This window comes from Brugia malayi (genome assembly GCF_000002995.4).
Source record: "Brugia malayi strain FR3 genome assembly, contig: Bm_v4_Chr4_scaffold_001, whole genome shotgun sequence".
Taxonomy (NCBI): Eukaryota; Metazoa; Nematoda; class Chromadorea; order Rhabditida; family Onchocercidae; genus Brugia; species Brugia malayi.
In genome coordinates, this window is record NW_025062478.1 from 2,190,626 (window position 1) to 2,211,713 (window position 21,088).

The 21,088-nt window shown below is 22.1% G+C and overlaps 2 protein-coding genes across 2 annotated transcripts; one reads left to right on the forward strand and one right to left on the reverse strand.

Annotated features, from left to right (window-relative positions):
- Window positions 1-653: 653 nt before the first annotated feature.
- Bma-ptd-2 (Uncharacterized protein) lies at window positions 654-14,369 on the forward strand (the record flags this gene model as incomplete). The annotated part of the gene is made up of 24 exons (XM_043081362.1): window positions 654-715; window positions 1,109-1,232; window positions 1,605-1,738; window positions 1,976-2,147; window positions 2,566-2,753; window positions 3,452-3,611; window positions 3,909-4,193; window positions 5,443-5,559; window positions 5,820-5,900; window positions 6,702-6,841; window positions 7,131-7,458; window positions 7,687-7,808; window positions 8,109-8,202; window positions 8,379-8,522; window positions 8,819-9,065; window positions 9,887-10,105; window positions 10,269-10,383; window positions 10,772-10,878; window positions 12,126-12,256; window positions 12,502-12,582; window positions 12,730-12,843; window positions 13,163-13,378; window positions 13,601-13,786; window positions 14,190-14,369. The coding sequence occupies 24 exons, from the start codon at window positions 654-656 to the stop codon at window positions 14,367-14,369; spliced, it is 3,747 nt and encodes a 1,248-aa protein (XP_042937296.1).
- Window positions 13,711-17,374, reverse strand: Bma-ztf-9 (Uncharacterized protein; the record flags this gene model as incomplete). The annotated part of the gene is made up of 8 exons (XM_043081363.1): window positions 13,711-13,736; window positions 14,542-14,610; window positions 14,991-15,181; window positions 15,535-15,754; window positions 15,895-16,003; window positions 16,178-16,295; window positions 16,443-16,555; window positions 17,183-17,374. The coding sequence occupies 8 exons, from the start codon at window positions 17,372-17,374 to the stop codon at window positions 13,711-13,713; spliced, it is 1,038 nt and encodes a 345-aa protein (XP_042937297.1).
- Between the last annotated feature and the right edge of the window lie 3,714 nt (window positions 17,375-21,088).

Here is a 21,088-nt window from a genome sequence, read left to right on the forward strand (position 1 = left end):
GCTTTTATCATTATCATTCAGCTCTTACTTTATATGCTTTTATCATTATCATTCAGCTCTTACTTTATATGCTTTTATCATTATCATTCAGCTCTTACTTTATATGCTTTTATCATTATCATTCAGCTCTTACTTTATATGCTTTTATCATTATCATTCAGCTCTTACTTTATATGCTTTTATCATTATCATTCAGCGCTTTCTTTATGTGCCTTTACCATTATCATTCAGCGCTTACTTTACATCATTGTCATCACTTATCCTCTCTTTTATATTAATAAAGATCGATAATCATATCACATTGATAATATATTATCAGTGCTAATATCAATTACTCTTATGTTATTAGGTTATAGTGAAGTAATATGATTTTTTTCTTATCAAAAATGATATCATCAATTTATTGTTTTTTTTAAAAAAAAATTTCTTAAATCATTGTTAACATCAGTTATTCTTATTTAATGTGAAACGTAATTTCATCTGTAATTTTTCAAAATTTTTAAAAAAAGTACTCATACAATTACCAATATTTCGTCTAATTTCCTTTTTTTTTTGTCGTTTGTTAATTATCTTTTTTTCAAAAAAAAAAAAAATTTCAGTATAATTTTATTCATTGTTTGATAGTTGGAATTTGAAGATAAAAATTTGATTGGATGATGAGATGGAAAAATTTTTCACTCAAATTGAAAACAATTGTTACAAGTGTTCGAGAGAGGTAAAAAATTTTTGTTCATATCAAATTTGAATTTCATATTTTATAATTTATCAACAGCATAAATTTATCCATGAAGAATTTTAACTTAAAAAAAAATGCATGATAATAACATCTTTTTCTTTTATCATTAATTTTAATTTATTTTTATCAATGACTGATTTCATTGAGCTGTTATTAAATTATTAAAATTATTAAAAAATTATTTTAAACAGATAGTATTTCTGCATTTATTATTGAACATATAATATCATACTAATGTCACATCACTTATTTCACTATGACAATTATTATTTATTGTAATGCAATTAAAATATAATTAGCATATTGATTTTTAAATTTTCAATTTATTAATTTCATTTCTTCAAAACAAATTTGATTAATTTTTTTTTTCAGCTATATAAAATTTTTATTGAAATATTCGTGGTATGTTATCATTTTTGTAATGTTAATTTCATTATGTTTATCAGCTTATGCAGCATTATTTTATTACGATACTTTCGCATTCAATCCATCAATTGTATGTTTATCTTTTCATTTTTTTACTTATTTTTTTATTTTTTCTAATTCAATAAACTAATTTTTAAGCTAAATTTTCAAAAAAAAAAAAAAAAAAAAATTGAAATGAATATTTTATACAAAGAATAATTTAAAAAGTTAATTAATCAATTCAAATTTTTATTTACATTTTGCTTTTTCTTTTTAATTTCAAAGCATAAAATTTACTTAATATAATAGATAAAAACTTTTTTTTTTTTCATTTTTATATTTTAATTGTATAAAATTAGGGAAAAAAAAAATTTCTTTTCTTTTTTAATTTTTAATTTTTTTTTCTTTTAAATATATTTTCAAATTTTATCAATAATAAAAAAATGAATTTTTTAAATTTAAGGGATTTGAAACTCGCAATACATTATTATCAAATGAACGATTAGCATTGGATAATTTGATGGAAAGAGCTACGAGAAAAGATTATATGAAATCAAGAAGTAAGCGTGAGATAAGCAATAGTGAAATACCACAAAAGTTAGCAAATTAAATTTTAATTAATTTTATTTAATAAAAATAATTTAAGTATTTTAATAATATTATAATTTTTAAAATAGTATTACTGTTTTTTGCTTTCTTTTTTCAAAATTTATGCAAATTTTTAGAAAAAGGTTTGTTTGTTTGTTTTTTGTTTTTTTTTTTTTTTAAATTTAACAGTTTATTTAAACATATTGCACAAATATTTTTTACATTAATAATTTTCAAAGTTTACAGAGATAATAATCATCGATTTGTTGACAACAAAGATATTATTATAAATAATGAAACAAAACTGGAAATGCCACTTGCTGCATGTCAACAATATTTCGTCCTTGGTACTATAATTCCATATGAAGTGATTTTGTTAATGTCAAAATTAATTTTCAAAGTACCATCATTCAATAATGTATGTTTAATTTCCTACTGTAATGTCAAATATATTTTTAAATTGAAAAAAAAATTATAATCATTGAACAAAAACTTAATTCAAATACATTTTAATTTAAAATAATTTTTAAAAAAAAAAAAAAAAAATTATTTAGATATTTAATCAGCATTTTATTTTATTTTATTTAAACAAATTTCTTATATACATTTATGATTTATTATACATATTTCAGATATATTTATTATTTATAGCATTGTAATATTGTTTATTATAATAACATTAATAATAATAAATGCTTTATTTATAATTTTTTTTTTTTTTGTATAAGTGAAAAAAGAAAGGAAAAAAAAAAAGAAAACATTTATATTTGCAGGAAATATTTTTTTTAATTTTTAATTTTTGCAAATTTCCAATTATTTTAATTAATTATTTTTAGTTATTTAATATGCGTACAATGCAACGATTATGTGCCATCGATTCAATTATTGATAGTGAAATTAGTTTGAATAATTTAAATGCAACAAATCTAAAACGTTTACCATTTTCTTTTAATCTTCCATATTATACAATGTGTTTAAATATGGATAAACCATCAAATTCATGCTCGTTGCTTGATTCTGATTAGTAAGTTTATTTATTTATTATTTTTATTCTTTTTTAAATCAGAAATATTGGTTTAGTTTTAATTTAAAATTTTAATAATAATTTGATTTCGTTTTGTTTTAAACATTAGTAATAGTAATTAGTTTCTATTCGGAAATGATGATGATACAGGTATGAATAGGTAAATGAAATATCTATTATAATTTATCCTGTAGAAAATGTATCGGAATATGTCTCGTAGAGAATATACCGGTTCTATGGTGGATATACCGGAATATTTCCTGTAGAAAATGTATCGGAATATGTCTCGTAGGGAATATGCGGGTTCTAATAATGAGAATTTTGATTTTCATATTAACAGTGAAATTATCATTTGAGAATGTTATCATCAACGATGATCAACTTTAAATGATAATTTTATACCGGATTTTATAAATGATAATTTTATACCGGTGGATATACCGGAATATGTCTTATAGAAAATATATCCTTATCTGTCCTACAGAGAATGTGCCGGAATATATCCTGTAGAAAATGCATTGAATTTATCCTATAAAGAATATATCAGAAAAGATGCTGTGGAAAATGTACCGGAAACCGGAATCTACCCGAATTTTTATTTGAACAAATAATGAGAATTTTGATTTTCATATTAACAGTGAAATTATCATTTGAGAATGTTATCATCAACGATGATCAACTTTAAATGATAATTTTAGCATTGAAATGTTCAAATCGCTTGTTTTAACATGTCAAACTGATGAGTCAGCAATTCAATGTCAATTACCTATTGCTAAACAACTTTCCAATATAATTTTTCAAAAGAGTAATGGTCCAATCGATGTTAATAAACCATTTTATTTTGCTGTTGTTTTGCCGGTAATTAATTACTTACAAATATTTGCCATAATTTTAACACTAATTATTAATTATCTATGCTAAAAATAACACATTTTCTCTCTTCTTTAATTTATTATATTGTTTAAAAAAAAATTTTTTTTTTTTTTTTGAAATTTTGCTAATTTTACAAAAAAAAAATTTATGAGATATTTAAAACTTCAAAAAAAAAAATTCCAAAAATGTTTTTTTTTTTTTGTTGGATACTTTTGCATTTTGTACATAAATAAATATTTTATAATTATAATTAAAATTTATACTTTTGCACAACATTTATAGATCATTCAATCAAATGATGGCTATTCAAATCTTCATTTTTATTCAAATTTACTTGAAAAACTTCAACAAGATTACAATGATAATGAATTGAAATTAGTTGGAGCGCAATTTGGTGTTAAAGAAGGATTATTTGTGGAAGAACTTCGAAGTGATGTACGACTTGGTGTAATTGCAATTATTTTGGTTGTACTTATCATACTGATATATACTGATAGCTTTTTTATCACATTTTGTATCACTGCTAGCTTACTATTATCAATTGGTGTCGCATTCTTCGTTTATACGGTTTGTTATCATTTTTCTTTTTTTTTTTTGAATTTAAAATTTTTTCACAATCGTTCGTTTCTTACTTTTATTTTTTTTTTTTTTTTTTCTATTGAAAAATATTAATCTCTAAAAAAAAAAATTTTTTTTATACTTTATTATAATATATGAGAAAAAAGAGAGAGAGGGAGAGAGAGGGAAAAAAAAAAACTTTAATTTATTGAATTAATTATTTAATTCAAATAAAAACATATATCATTTAAAAAAATAAACAAATAAATAATTGATGTAATTGATGATATCCACTTTTTTTTGGTGCTCATTATCACTTTTTTTTTTTCTTGATCTTAGTACTAAAATATATGTCAAATTTATCAATTTAATACTTTTTTTTTAATTAAATTATTTTTTTACAAAATTTAACTAACATTTAATAATAATTCTATTATACAAATTATTTATGAATAAATGAATATGATATAATTAATGGGATGGTGAAGAATTTCTCGGAAATTTTAGTACATAAACTGATAAGATTTAAAAAAAAAAAAAAAAATAATTTTATCATTCCTTTTATAATTTTTGTTTTTCTGAATTTTTATTTACATGTTGACAGTGATATTTTAGGACGTTTATCATAAAAGTATAAAAAGATATTTATGATAAAGAAATTTTATATTGCAAGAAATATTTGGTAGAAATTTTGTAATTAACGAATGGATAAAGAAAAGAGTTCATTTAAATTGGTCAAAAGTATCGTTTTTTTTTTTGTTTTTTTTTTTTTGGTCAATTTTTAAATAGGAAATGATCATTTTATCAGCTATCAGCTTTGTAATCACTCTCTAATATGATTGATGTTTATTTAAATCAGAAAGATAAACAATGCTCTGAAAAGATCACTAAGCTTATCAAACTAACATTTATAAAACTAATAATTTGCAAATAATTATCAAGAGCAAGACAAAAGAAAATTAGATAGTTTGTTTAAAAAAGAGAATTCTTTTTTAAATAAACTTTCTGATTTAAGATTTATCATTAGAGAATAATATTACCATCTTATTCTTTCATTTTTCACCTATGACCTCTAGGACATATATTGGTTAATTAATTTACTTTGCAAAAGAAATTTTTTTTTAAAAAAAAAAAAGTTTGAAATATTGTGAGATATAAATATTACGAGTGAAATTTATCTTATATATCTATACATATAATTTGTTAAATTGTCTAAAAGTTTTTGAAATTTAAAAAAAAAAAAAAAGAGCAATTTCAGGTAATTCTTGGGATTAAATTTTTTCCATTTTTAAATTTACTTGCGATGATACTTGTTGTTGCTGTTGGTGCTGATGATGCTTTCCTCTTTGTGTATCAATATAAGAAACATAAAGCGGTAATTTAATTAATAAATTTACTTTGCTTTTTCTATTTCCTTTTTTTTTTTTTTTTTTTTTTTTTTTTGCTTTGTTTCAACAATCGAAAATATAATTTATGGTAATTTATAACTTTGATAGAATTATTATTAAATTATCATTAATTTAGTGAGTAGTTGCTTTTTTAGTTTACATTTTATAACTTCCAATAAAATGTTTTTCTAATTGATCAAATTAATAAATAACTAAAGCATAAAAATTTTGTTAATTTATATTTTAGGATGCTAGAAAAATCTGGTCACCAATGTTATTAAATTGTGATGCAAATAATACAAAGGAAGAAAATTCTGATAAGGAAGAGGTGATTTACTAACACACAAATTAATACATTCGACTATGAAATTAATATACCATTCATTTCTCTTTTTACTACTATTTCGATAATAAGATGATAGTGATAAAAGATTAATGATAATGATAACGAGGATAGTGACAATAACAATAATGACAACGATGGTAATGAAAGTGACAGTAGCGATAATGACAATGATAAGGATGATAACGACAATAGCAACAATAACAATGATAATGATGATAATTATAATAGCAATGGTATCAAAGATAATGGTGATAGTGTGATAGAAACAATGGTTAAAGTAATAATGCTGATGGCGACAGTGACAATAATAATAATAATAATAACGGTGATAATGGAAATGATGGTGACAGTAACAATAATAACAATGACAATAATGATAGTCACACTGACAATAATAGTGACAATGATGGTAGAGACAATAGCAGCACTAACAATGAACTAACAATGATAGTGATGGTGATAATACTAACAATGATAATGATAGTGACAATAGCAATATTAATTGACAGAGGTGATAAGATGATAATAACAAAATAGTGATAGTTCACTGATATGTTACTTTCCATCACTATATGTTTGCTAATCATTTAAAGCTTTTAATAACATTTATAAAGAAATTATTCCATCAAATATTCTGTTAAGATAAAATCTGAATCAAACTTTTCAAATTTTTATTTCTATTGCTACTCGTCTTTTCCCTTTTTTGTTTATTATAATTTTTATTCCTTTTTTTGTTTATTATCAATTTATAAGAAAAGAAAAACAATAATTAATTAATTTCAGTTAATGGAATATCATCGTAAACAGGTGATATCAGGTTTAAATGATGCATTATCACATAGTGCAATTTCAATGTTTGTCACATCAGCAACCACTGCTGTCGCATTTTTTGCTAATCTTGCATCAGAGATTGTGGTTCTTAGGTTTGTGTGACATTTTTGTTTCTTTTTTTTTTTATTAATTTTATCAATAAAAAAGAAAAGAAAAATGAAAAAAAAAAAGAATGAATTAAATTCGAGAAATGCAAAATTGGTGACAGTAATTATTAATTTACATTATTATTTAGCAAATTTTTTAAAATAATGAAAGAGAAGAAGCAAAAAACAAACAAACAAACAAACAAAAGCAAATTGTCAAACAAATCATTCTATTTTAAAACATTTAATAAAGTTTGTTTATTGATTATTTTTATTTTATTTTAATTTATTTTAGATGCTTTGGTATATACGCTGGTACATTAATGCTAATCAATTATATATTAGTAATTATAATATTACCTGCTGCAATTATTGTCACTGATACAGGTGTTAAAATATTTACCACTTCGAAATTCTTTATTTCAAAATTAAAATATCGAATTGCTTCATTCTGGCATAATGCTGCAACAAATTTTGATAAAATGTTTAATAGATTAATTCCACAAATTGTATATATTATTCGATTACCACTAATACTACTAACATTTATTGTATTTGCACTATCAATTTATGCAATTGCTAAAAAACCTGGAATTCGATTACCGGAACGAAATTCAATTCAGGTTAGCGCTATTAGTTTATTTCTTCTTTTTCACTTAATTATTTAATTACTTAATTATTATTTAATTCACAAGTCTTTTCTTTTAAAATGATTATATATGTAAATAATAACATACTCATTAATAAATAAATGATAATAAATAATTATCTTAAGTAATTAATTATCATAAATAATCTAAATATGCAAATTAATTTTTTGATAGAAAATTAAATCATTTTATTTTGTTTAGTTTTTACGTTCAAATCATCCATATGAATGGTTCGATGAAAATGCTGCGACATTATTTGATTTTTCGATTGGTCAACAGCCAAAAATGAATGTTGTTGCTGTTTGGGGCATTAAGCCAACAACGTTAGTAATTAAAAAAATTTTTTTGAATAATTAATATTTTGAAATAAATATTATTTAGCAGTGAAAATTATTTCAAATTCTTCAATGAAAATTTTTCAAAATAAATTATTTGTTATTATCAATTTCAAATTGTAATAGTTTACAAAAATTATTGCTAATATAATTGAAAATTTAACAAAATTTTAAATAAGTTTTCCATCATATTTTCAAATGTAATTTGTTTATTTTAGAGATGGGAAAAGTTGATAAAAAATTTAAAAATAAATGATAATAATATATATAAAATTTAAATCTTTGTAGAACTGGAAGTTTGCTAATTCCAAATGAAAAAGGAACGCTTAATGTGGATAATGGATTTATTGATCTTTTGGCTAATCATCTTCTAGAATTTCAGGTTAATTTTTATAAATATAAAAATGAACTATCAAATGACAAAATTTAGTTTTAAGAATTTTTCATTATATATATATTTTAAACAATTCATTTCAAAAAAATTTAAATTAATGCAATTGCTAAAAGTATAAATAAAAATAATTTTTTAATATTAATAATATTTTTTACTAATTTTAGACTTTGCTTAAACAAATTAGTTATCAAACTAATCCAAAAATAGAACAGAAATTATGGTTGGATGAATTTATTAATTGGACAAATTTGAATACAACAACGGAAAGTTGCAAACTATTTGCTGTAAACCAATCTCAATTATCAACTGTTAGTTAATTACTTCCAAAAAAAAAAAAAAATTAGAAAAATAAAATAAAATAAATAATAATCTGAAAAAGCTTTTTTTATCTTTCCTAAATTTAATATTAGGTGATTATCTTTAATCGAATATTAATAATTTGTTAACATTAATTATATTATCAAATTATTATTTACAAATAATTTTACAATCACATCTTTTTTTTTTTAGTTTTAAAAAAAAAAAACTTTTTGAACTTTTTTAAAACAACTTTTCTTCCTAATATTATAGATGTTTTGAATTTTGTTTTTCCTCATTTTTTCAGCCAATATCATTTTCCGGAAATATACTTTCACGTTGTTTCCTTCAATACGGACGTGCAACATCACTTCCATCACTTGATAAATGGCAACAAAAAGATACCGATGGACCAATATTTGATAACAACGACGTCTTTTTGGCGTATTTCTTATCAACACCTAGCAAATATAATTTTTCATCTGTTTTTAAAGAAATGAAACCATTTTTCGATTTTATTGATAGCATAAAAGTGGAACGAAGTGAAATTTCAGGTGAGTGTTAGTATTATTATTATCTTACATTAATTTCATTTACGTTAATTACAAAAATTTATTCACGTAAAAAAATTATCATCTCATTGCTATTGTTTACGTTAGGAATTATTGTACTCACGTACTGTTGCTATTGTTTACGCTAGGAATTATTATACTCACGTACTGTTGCTATTGTTTACGCTAGGAATTATTGTACTCACGTACTTTTGCTATTGTTTACGTTAGGAATTATTATACTCACGTACTGTTGCTATTGTTTACGCTAGGAATTATTATACTCACGTACTGTTGCTATTGTTTACGCTAGGAATTATTATACTCACGTACTGTTGCTATTGTTTACGCTAGGAATTATTGTACTCACGTACTTTTGCTATTGTTTACGTTAGGAATTATTATACTCACGTACTGTTGCTATTGTTTACGCTAGGAATTATTATACTCACGTACTGTTGCTATTGTTTACGCTAGGAATTATTATACTTACGTACTGTTGCTACTGTTTACGCTAGGAATTATTATACTTACGTACTGTTGCTTTTACTTACGCTAGAAAAAAAAGTTATTACTTGCATTTAATAACTGAATGCATTTAATGAAAAAATTTTATTTTAATTGGTTAAATTTTTCTTTTTCTTTTTTTTTGTTCATTTGTATAAAATAATTTTTATAGGGTAAAATAATTGAGCATAAGTGGAATAAAAAACAATAAATAATAGAGCTAAAAAGAATTGAAAATTTTTTAATTATTTTAAAATTAATATTTTTTTTCTTTTTTTTTCCTTCTTCACTTTTTATTTTTCTAAATTTTATTGCAGAATTTAATGAACCATTAATGCTAACAGTAAGTGGTATAGCAAGATTGTATGATTTATTGGAACGTATACTGAATGGTACTGCTATTTCGGTATTTATTTCATTGATAGTTAGTATGATGGTTATCATTTTTATCACTTTTAATGTGATCTTATCAATTTTGGCTATCATTTGTATTGCTACAATTGTTACTGTAACTGTTGCTATTGTACTTTGGATAGGTAAGTTAAATTTTTTCTTTTTTTTTTTTTTTACAATGATTTTAATTTTTTTAAAAATGTTTGTCTTTTTCTTTTGTTTTGTTTCTTTAAAAATTTGAAATTTTTTTTTTGTTAAACTAAATTTTTTAGAATTTATAAGTATTAATAAAATAATCAATTTCAGGTTGGACAGTTAATGTTGTTGAAGCAACAATAATTGTACTAACAATTGGTATGAGTTTTGATTACTGTCTTCATTTTGCTGTTGGTTTTCGACTTCATAAAACCAGTGATTACAGGTTATTTTAATTTTTTTTTTTCTTTTTTTTTTTAAAAAAAAAAAGTATAATTTTATTTTTATATATTTATTATTTCAGTATTACATAGAAATAGATGAAATATAATAAAATACTTTGTTATCTATTAGAAAAGTTATAATTAAAAACACAATACTTCAAAATAATTATAACTGAAAATATAATACGAAGAAAAAAATTATCAATTAGAAATAATTTTGAATGAGTTAGAAATATAATATTTCAAAATAATACTTTTTTTTTTAAATTTTTCAAAAAAAAAAATATTTAATTATTTTAAATAATTAAAGCAAAGCAAAATAAAAACGTTAAACGAAATATTATTTAAAAAAGTTTTAAAAATTAGTTTTAAAAATTAAGAAAATTTCAGTGTGATTGCATCTGCTGTTGGTATTCCCGTACTTTTATCAGCTATTTCTTCATTCATTTCCGGATTTGTTCTAATCGGTGCATCAACACAAGCATTTTTTGAAATTAGTATTTTTCTTATGCTAATTACGATTATAAGTTTTACAAGTGCTGTATTTATTTTTCCATCGATGGTTACATTATTACTACAGAAATGCTCATCAAATATTTAATATTTCAATTGGAGAAGAAAATAGAAAAAGAAAAATTCAATAAAATTATAAATAAAAATGTTATTTTAATTTGGTATGAATTATTTGATAAATAATAAATAATTTAATAATTTTTTAAATGATAATACACAAACACAAACACACACACACATACAATTAAATTGTCAAATGTCATCCAGGAATTTTTTTTTTTTTTTTTTTGCATTTTATTATGAAAAATTATTATAAATTCTTTCGTTTCTTTTTTTTTATAATGCAAATTTTGATTGTTACAAAAAAAAAAAAAAAAATAAATGAAAATTGAAATATAAAAATTTGTTAATTTGTCATATTTTATTATTGTTTGAAAATAGGATGATGCTAAATGAACGGTTAGCCAAAAAAAAAAAAAAAATGAGAAAAAGTTTAAATAAAAATTAATTTTTTATTTATTAAATTTTTTATTTATTTATTTAATTTATTTAGATCACTCAAACATTCAAAATTTTTAAGTCATATTTTGAAAAGGTTATACTGTCATATTGTCAAGTATTTTATGAACTGCTTAAATTTACCTTAAATTTTACCTGTGTACATGTATTAATCTATTTTGTTTTATTTAATTAATTATATATAATAAATACATTTATTAAATAAATTAATAACAATTATTTATTCATTGTTTATAAAATGAGATTAATTTTAAAAAAATTTTTTTTTTTTTAAAGTTGTACAACAAATGAAGATCAGAATGGAAATGCAGAAATTCATCGTCTTGCTAAGTTTATTAAGCAAAATGCTATCATTGATGATTGGGAAGTGATAAAAATCATCGGTGCAGGTCAATTTGATTGACCTTTATGTGAAAAATTTAAAGAAAAAAAAAAGAATAATAACTGAAACGATGATTAATTAATTTTAGTTTAAATATGAAAAAAATTGAAATCAAAAAAAAAAAAAAAAAATTGAATTCATATATTAATTACATTTAATTGTCTTCAAAATAATAACATTTAACATTTGCATTTATTTAATTGAAATGAATGAAAAAAAAAAAGAGAATAACTAATGAATAAGTTTAAGAATATGAAAGTTTCTTTTTTTTTTTTTTTTTGGTTACTTATAATTAAATAATTAATAAATAATAATTAAATAATTTAATAGGTGCAAACGGTTTGGTTATTCGTGTTAAGCATATTAAAACACATAAAGTAGCAGTAATGAAAATTGCAATTAATCCGGCAACATCCGGTTCAATTAATTGGGAATGGAATATATTAGAAAAAATTATGAATGTATTATTTATCCTTTCATTTTTATTAGTTCACTTTTTTTTTTTCATTTAAAATTAATTATTTTATTTTTAGTTTTGTTTCTGTTCAATATTTCTTTTCTATTTAAAATTGAACAAATTTTATTATTATTATTTTTATTATTATTCAATAATTAATGAGTTTTATTCTCATTACCCTACGCAAATTCAATTTTTTTTTTTTTTTTTTCAAATATTAGCAAATTTTATTTTATTTCAAATTTATAGCCAAAAAATAAGGAAGATCGAACAAAACATTTGGTACGACGAATCGATTATGGTTATACATTTAATATGGATAAAGAAAATGTATAATATTAAATTGATTAAATTTAATTAATTTAATATTATCAATTTTAATATGAAATATATATAGTTGGACGAGAGAAGAAGAGAGTGAGAAGAAAAGAATTTATGATAAATTATTTAAATTTGTAAATTATAATTAAATTTTAGATAAGTTATATTATAATGGAATATTTGCCAGGAAATCCAGTTAGTATAATTGGTCTTTTAAAAGGTAATCAACTTTTATCAAAGGTAGCTGAATTCGGTCTTCAACTTCTTAAGGTAGTTTTCTTTTTTTCTTCCTTTCTTTTTCTTTTCTTTTTCCATTGAAGAACTTTTGCATATTTGTTAATGAAATTTATAAATGTTAAATAATAATTGATAAATAAAATTATCATTTAAATTAAAATTATGAAATTAAAATTAATTTCATATATTATTTTACACTTTTATTTGTTTTACAAAATGATGAGAGAAAAAAAAGTTCAGAAGTTCTAATAATTTTAATTAATTTTACTGTTTTACAAAATTATTTTAAAAATGTTTTTTTTTTCAAAAAAAAAAAAAACATTTCAATGAAAAATTTCAAATATAATGCTAGGCTGTGTATGATTTACATTGTCTTGGCTATATTCATCGTGATATAAAGCCAGAAAATGTTGGACTTTATAATGATAACATTCTTGTCTTGTATGATCTTGGATTAGCACGATTTTATACAAATCAAAATGGACAAGTACGAGAATCACGATGCTTATGTGGTATGCGTGGTACCGATGAATGGGCTAGTTTATCAGCTGAATTAGGAAGAGATCAGGTATACAAAAAATAAAAATTATTATATAATTTTTATCATACTAAATATTATTTGAGATTAATTAATATTGTTAATTTAAAAAAAAAAAAAAAAAATGCTATCAGATTGATTACTTTCTAATTTTTTCTTCTTTACTAATTTCAAAAAAAAAAGATTAAAAATGTAAAATTATCACTCATTTTTTTTTTTCTTCTTAATACTCTTTCTTATTATCATTGATAGGGACGAATTGATGATCTTTGGGGATGGTTTTATGTTCTCATCGAATGGATCAATTGCGCTTCTAAATATCCTCTTTGTTGGGCACCTTTTGATGATTATCCTGATTTACGTCATCTTTGTAAATCATCAATATTTCCTGCAAAATATGTTCTTCGAAATTGTCCACCAGAATTTTTCAAAATACAAGTTAGTTGCTAGCATCGTGCTTGAAAAAAACATTAAAGCTATATTATGTGACATAATTATATCTCTCACCAAAAAAAAAAAAAAAAAAAAAAAGAATTTACTAAAATATTAGGAAGATTTTAAATATAATTGCAATTTTATTTCTGAAAAATTGATCGCTTATCAAAAATTTCCATTTGTTGTTTAGAATTTTTTTCGTGCATATTTATTTATAATTATAATAATAAAAATTGCATACTAATTTATAATTAATTCTTTTTTTTTTTTTTTTTATATACAATTTTTTCTTGCATATTTATTTTATATTTATTTGCAAAATTGCTGATGTTAAAATAGTCAAAAGAATATGAAATTTTAAAATTTCAGCTTAATATTTAAATGATTCAATATAGAAATATTTCAGTGTTATTTACGATGTTTAAATCGTGATGATTCACCGAACTATTTCTATTTGGCTACATTATTAGATGATGTTAAAAAGAGAGCAAATGGTGCAAACCCTGTAAAATTTTTACAACAATCATCAAATATTGATATTGAACGAGCTGAACGTTTGTCACAATTAGAGCTTGAATATTTTTAATACGATATATGGAAAAAAAAAAAACTTTTAATTTAATCATATGTTAAAAAAAAAAAAAAAAAAAAAAAAAGAAAGCTCAGAAACAAAAAAAATATATATATGAAATTTTGAAGTAGCAAAATTTTTTTCACACATCCATTACAACACAAATATCAAATGCTAACAAAATTACCCCTTTCCTCATTTTTAACCCATAATTCTGGATTGATCAAACTTTCGATTTCATCGTCTGCGTAATTACCTAAAATAAACAAAATGGTCAAAGATTCAAATAATTACTAAAAATTAATGAAGTTTTCCGATTTTTTCAATAATTGATTTTATCTAATTTCATCTGTCATCTCTAATGATAAATATTACATATACTCTTATCTTCTTGTTCTTTTTTCTCCTTTTTTTTTTAGAAACAGATCAAAAATGAATGATATTCCTATTCGTTTTCTCTTTCTCATTTCCATATGAACAAATCATAATGTCAACAAAATGATTATACAATAATAAATAAAATCAAAATTAAACATTAACAATTGTATTTATTTTTTAATATTATTTGCAATTATTTGACTGATACTAATATGAACATATAAAATTTAAAATTTAAATCAAAATTTAAAAATCAACCTCGACTTCTACGTGGAAAACATTTGTCTGTAATATGATGCAAATCACTAGCATATTGCATACGATGATCTTCTATAAGACTTTCATCACCATCATGACATGCTTTAACATGCTTAATTACATCCGATTTAGTGATTGTTGTCCACGTTTTTTTACATTCACGACAAAAGAACATCGGTAGACGCACGTGTCTTTAAAAGTTAATAAATGACGAACAATTTTTCTTTTTTTTAAAAAAAAAGAAGATAATAAATGGTCATTTTTGTATATAAATACTCATTTTTAGTCGTATATATAAATTAATTAGATCAAATCATTTTTCATTTTTTTTCAAAAAAAAGTTATTCATATCATTGAAATTATATTACTGTTCATTTTAATAGCATTTATTTTTTCTAAAAGTGTATATATATATATATATATATATATATATATATATATATATATATATATATTAAATTTAATAAATAATGACCTCGTTTTGTCAAAGTTTCTTTTACTTTTTTTGAAATATAGTAAAATATTGGTTAGCTTAGGAAATTACTTGGAGTTAGCATGATAGATAAGTGATGAACGTTGACCAGTAACTTGAAGACCACAAATATTACAAATTCGAGGTGGTCTTGTTCGTTTCTTTCCTTGCTGCGTCAATAAATCATTATTAGCTGTTAAGCTATTTGATGGATCAACAACATCGGTTGGTTCACAACCTGTTGTTACACTGTTACCAACATCATTTCGATATAAATCACCCAAAATATTCACTAAAAAATATTTTGATTGCGATTATAATAAATAGATTTGAAAAATATATATATAAAAAAAAAAATGGCTGAAATTAAAAATTAATTCAAAAAATAATAATAATATCATTTCAAAACAAAACAAAAAATTAATTGCTTACCGATATTTATTTGATCTGAGTCCTGCTGCAATACCGAACAGTGGAATGTAGCTGGTTGTGAATCTGATTCCTTTTCCAAAGTGCTATCTTCTGGCTCAACTTCGCTGCCCTAAATTTTCTTTTAATGTCAAAAATCTCAATCTAAGTTAAGATTAGAAAGAATTAAAGCTATATTTTGATTATTTAAGCTTAATTATGAATAAAATTTTTGTAAGAATTTAAATTTATGCGAATGTTTTAACTTTAATAAATGTATTTTTGCGATATTAACATGAAATGATACTTTAGCACTTTCGATTTTTGCTTCTTTTTCGGTTTCAGTCATACGTGTCAATTCATCGGAATCCACCGGAACAGGACACAGTTCTCCGGAACTAAGCAATGATGAATAGTCCGCTATTCTTAAAATTTTGAAACTAACAAATTAAAAGATCAACAAGCAATAGATGAAAAATAAATTTTGCATTAGAAACAATACTGCAAATGAAACAACAGAAGGAAAAAAAAAAAAAACAACAACAACAAATTAAGCAAATATGTAAACAAACTTTCTTCGTTTGTAAGTTCCAAACGGAATTTTTGATACAGTAACAGAATGATGTAACATTTCTCTGATTTTCTCACGTTTACGATGGAAATCTGGTGTAACTTTATATTTCACCTAAAAGAAATATATAAAATAAAATTTCAATTCATCTGTATTTATTTATATTACAAAGAGAATCAGAAAAAAAAAAAAAAAATCTCATAATTTTATGCACCATAAGTTGGAATATTTCACAAAAAATTTATGTATAAATAGACTTGATATAAGACTATGGAAAATTATGTCATTAATGATAAATAATCGAATAAAAAAAAAAAATAAAAGGCTCTTTAGCTTTATTCAAAATCCTATTCATCAAAGGATAGTTCAAAAAGATTGAAGATGAAAAGAAATGATGTTGAATTTATCAGAAGCATCACCAAATAATCCATTGATAAGTACTCTCACATTTATGCAATTTTTTTTCTGCTTTTTTTTTTGTTTTTTGTTTTTTTTTTTTTTTTTTTTTTTTAAATTTATGACATATTTAGTTGAGAGTTATTTTAGCTGAATATTCTATTTATCGTTATAAACATTAAAAAAAAAAAAAAGAAAAAAACAAACAAAGTAATTTATTTCAATGCATAATCTGTTTAGTTTAATTTTAAACTTTTAAAAACATAATTAATATTAGTCATTGATAAATTCTATGATAAATAAATAAATGATAAACTAAAAAAAAAAACAAAAAACAAAACAAACATAAAATTCTTTTAATCCATGATCCGTCGTATAATGACTAATTAGAGCAAATTCGGTGGGAAATTTTGAAAAACGACATCGTTCACATTCATATGGTATATGAATGATATGATCAGATGCAATATGTATTTCTAATTCTTCCACAGTTTCATATGTTGGCGCTTGTAATGGACAAACAACACAACGAAACATTTCGTATTCTGGAACAAAAAAAAAAAAAAAAAAACTCAAAAAATTATTTTAAAAAAAAAAAAAAAAAGAATTAACTCAATCAATGTACTTTAAAATTTTATGTTGGATAAGATCAAATAATCAATCTCACTAATTAATATCATCAATAATCAGTATTAAACTTTCAATAATTAATTACTAATATCAAATGAACATTATCAAATAAATATTTATTTGATCTTTCTCCCATGAAAAGATTTTTAAACAATTAAATATACAATTATAGCACGCTAATAAAATAATATATGTAATAGTATTAGAAAAAAAAAAGAAATCTATATAGAGTAATTAAAATAATAATTTATTGAATCATTTATTAATTGATCAAAAAGTGATAGCTTAATAAATGATAAGCGATAAGGAAAATTGATGAAAATAATGAATGGAAAAAGTTGAATAAAATGAGCAATTATAGAAAGCTAAACTAAATATAATACCATTGAATCGATGATAGAAAGAGGAATGATCAAAAACAAATATTACTTTGGCAAAAAAAAAAAAAAATCCCAAATGCTTATTTTCTGTTGTAAAATAATCGATATATTATATATATAGGTAATGAAAATTGCAGTTTTTCATATGAAAAAGAAAAAGAATGAAAAATATTTAAAATTAAGTGCGAAATAATGAATAGCAATAACAGTAGTATGAGTTAATAAATAATAATAATAATGATAACGATAATAATATTCAATAATAATAATAATAATAATAATAATAATAATAATAATAATAATAATAATAATAATAATAATAAAACAAACAATAATAAATAATCACTAATAATAATAAATAATAATAATATAATAAATAATAATAATAAATAAGAATAATAAAAGCAATAAATAAAAATAATAAAATAATAAATAATAATGATAATAATAATAAATAGTAATAATAAAATAATAAATAATAATAAAAACAATAAATAAGAATAATAATACTAAAAAATAATAAATAATCATAAAGGGAATAAATAATAATAATGGCATTGGTAGCACCGGTATCACTGGCTCACCGGTAGCACTGGTAGCACCGGTAGCACTGGTAGTACCGCTAGTGATGGTAGTAGTGGTGGTGGTAATAGTCGTAGTAATAATAGTTGTGTTGTGGTTTTGGTTGATGCTACTCGGAGCGTTGCTGAATGATGTTAGTCCTTTCCTTTCATTTCATTTCATTTCATTCCATTTCCTTCTCGTTCCTTTCCTTTCCTTTCCATTCCTTTCCTCTCCTTTTCTCTCTTTCTCTCTCCTTTTCCTCTCCTCTTCTCTTCCCCTTTCTTTTTCCATTCCTTTTTCATTCCTTTTCTTTTCCATCCTTTTATTTCCTTCACATTCATTATAATTCAATTCATCCATTCATTCTTTTCTCTGAGGAGAGATACAGACAAAGATAGAGGAAAAGGAGGAGGAAGAAAGAAGATAATGAGAAAGGAAGAAACATAGATGAAAAAGAGGAAGAATGAAGAGAATGAATGACATATAGAAATTTGAATCGATCGATTTTGTGAAATTGTTATTGTTAATCACAATTCTTTCCTTTTTATAATAAAAAAAAAAGAAAGGAAAGGAAAGGAAGCAATGAGCATGAAAATGAGAGACAGAAGGAAAGAAAAGATTTTTTTTTTTTGAGATGAAAAAAAGAGAGGAAAAAAGAAGAAAAGGAAGAATATGGGACATATTAGATGACAATGATAACAACAACGCGACAAAATGACAATTTTCAGGGATTATTTAACTAAACAAAAAAAAAAGTACCGGTATTTTTTGAAATTAGACGAAAAGGAAGAAAGAGGAAAAGAAAAAAAGAGCAAATGATTAGGTTAATGGAACATTAACAATTTATATTAGAGGATGATTTATTACTATGGGAAATAATTTGTTTTTTTATTTATATATTATGTCGTAGTATTTATTATTATTATTATTTTCTTTACAAATGTTTCATTAAATTGTTATTAAATTCAAAACATCCTTTTCTTTTTTTGTTTACATTATCATATCTTATACTTAATATTTAGCTAAAATTAAATTTTGCAAACAATTTCTTTTCCTCATCTTTTATCTCTCTCTCTCTCTCTCTTTTTCTCTCCCCCTTTCTTTTTCTTTTTCTTTTTGTCTAACAGATTAAATTCAATCAAATTTAGCTGATAGCTTTGCATCAGTAAATGAATACCGGAAATACGGAATAAATAGCAGGAAAAAAAAATATATATATATACATATAATTCATTTAATGAATGAAAAATTTAAATGTGATATTATCAGAGAATTATCATATGAATATTTATTTCGAATTCAAATATTTGTATATCTTTCTCATAATAAATCTATTATTAGTTGTTTTGAGTTAAAATTTTAATTATTCCCTGCTGAAAATCTTTTTATCTCACCGATATTTCCTTATCATATCTGGAGATCTTTAATGCAAAATGTTATCATTTCGTTATCATCTTTCAGTATCTGTAATATCTCTCATATTATTACCTTTATAATGACTAATGCTTCTTGCTTCAAATTTCAGTATTACTTTTGAATTTCTCTTTTAATATTTGATGATATCATTCATCCCTTTAGCCAATCTGCTTTTGTTTCTGTCTTTTTCTTTTCTCTCTCTCTCTCTCTCTCTCTCTCTCTCTCTCTCTCTCTCCCTCCCTCGTTTCATCTATTTTAATATTCATTTAATTAACACTTCCTATTCTGTAGAATTATTGACTATCATTGATCATTTATGCTTACAAGTAATTATTAAATCTAAATTATTGTGGCAATTTTTGAAATGTTGCAAATTTGTCACAATTATTACTAAACTACCATTTATCAATTTTTATTGATTAAAATTTTAACAATTTTTTTATAAAATAAGCGATGAAAAGACTTCAATTAAAAAAAATAAATTATAAAATGGCTAAAATGTACAGTTAGAAATGATGATAATTTCTTATCACAAATTCACTGCAATATAATTATTATCATTTAAAAAATATATGTTGCTAATTTAAATGGAATAATTAGTTTAATGAAATGCCTATTTTTCAGAAAGTTCCCTCATCACAAATTATAATAACAGTAGTAATAATAACAATAATACAAAAATATATATCATTAATTAACTGTTATTAACAATAATAATAATAAGTAATAACAATGACAACATTAATAATAATTAATAATAATAGTATAATAATAGTAACAATAAATAATAATAATAATAGTAATAATAATAATAATATTAGTATTAATAACAACAATAATAATAATTAATAACAATGACGATAATAAATAATAATAATAACAATGAATAATGGTAAATAATAATAATAACAATGATAATATTAACAATAAATAAAAGTTGTAAACAATAATAACGATAAAACCAATCAAAAAAAATGCAATTTTTCCGAAAATAATTTTGCCCGGAACTCAAAATACCAGGATGCATTAAACCGGTTTTTTCTTATTTCTTTTCTTTTTTCGCATTTCAGGTAAGTTACCAGTAATATGTGCATGCTGTCACATTCATCTTCTCTTGCTTTTATAGATTTGATTTCCAATCTTTCAATCTTAAATTTTGCAACACATTGCATTTTTTAAAAGAAGTTTGAAAAAAAAAAATAAAGGGAAATATATTTATATTTCTTTTTTCCATAAGTCTTTGATACTATTTTTCACGTCC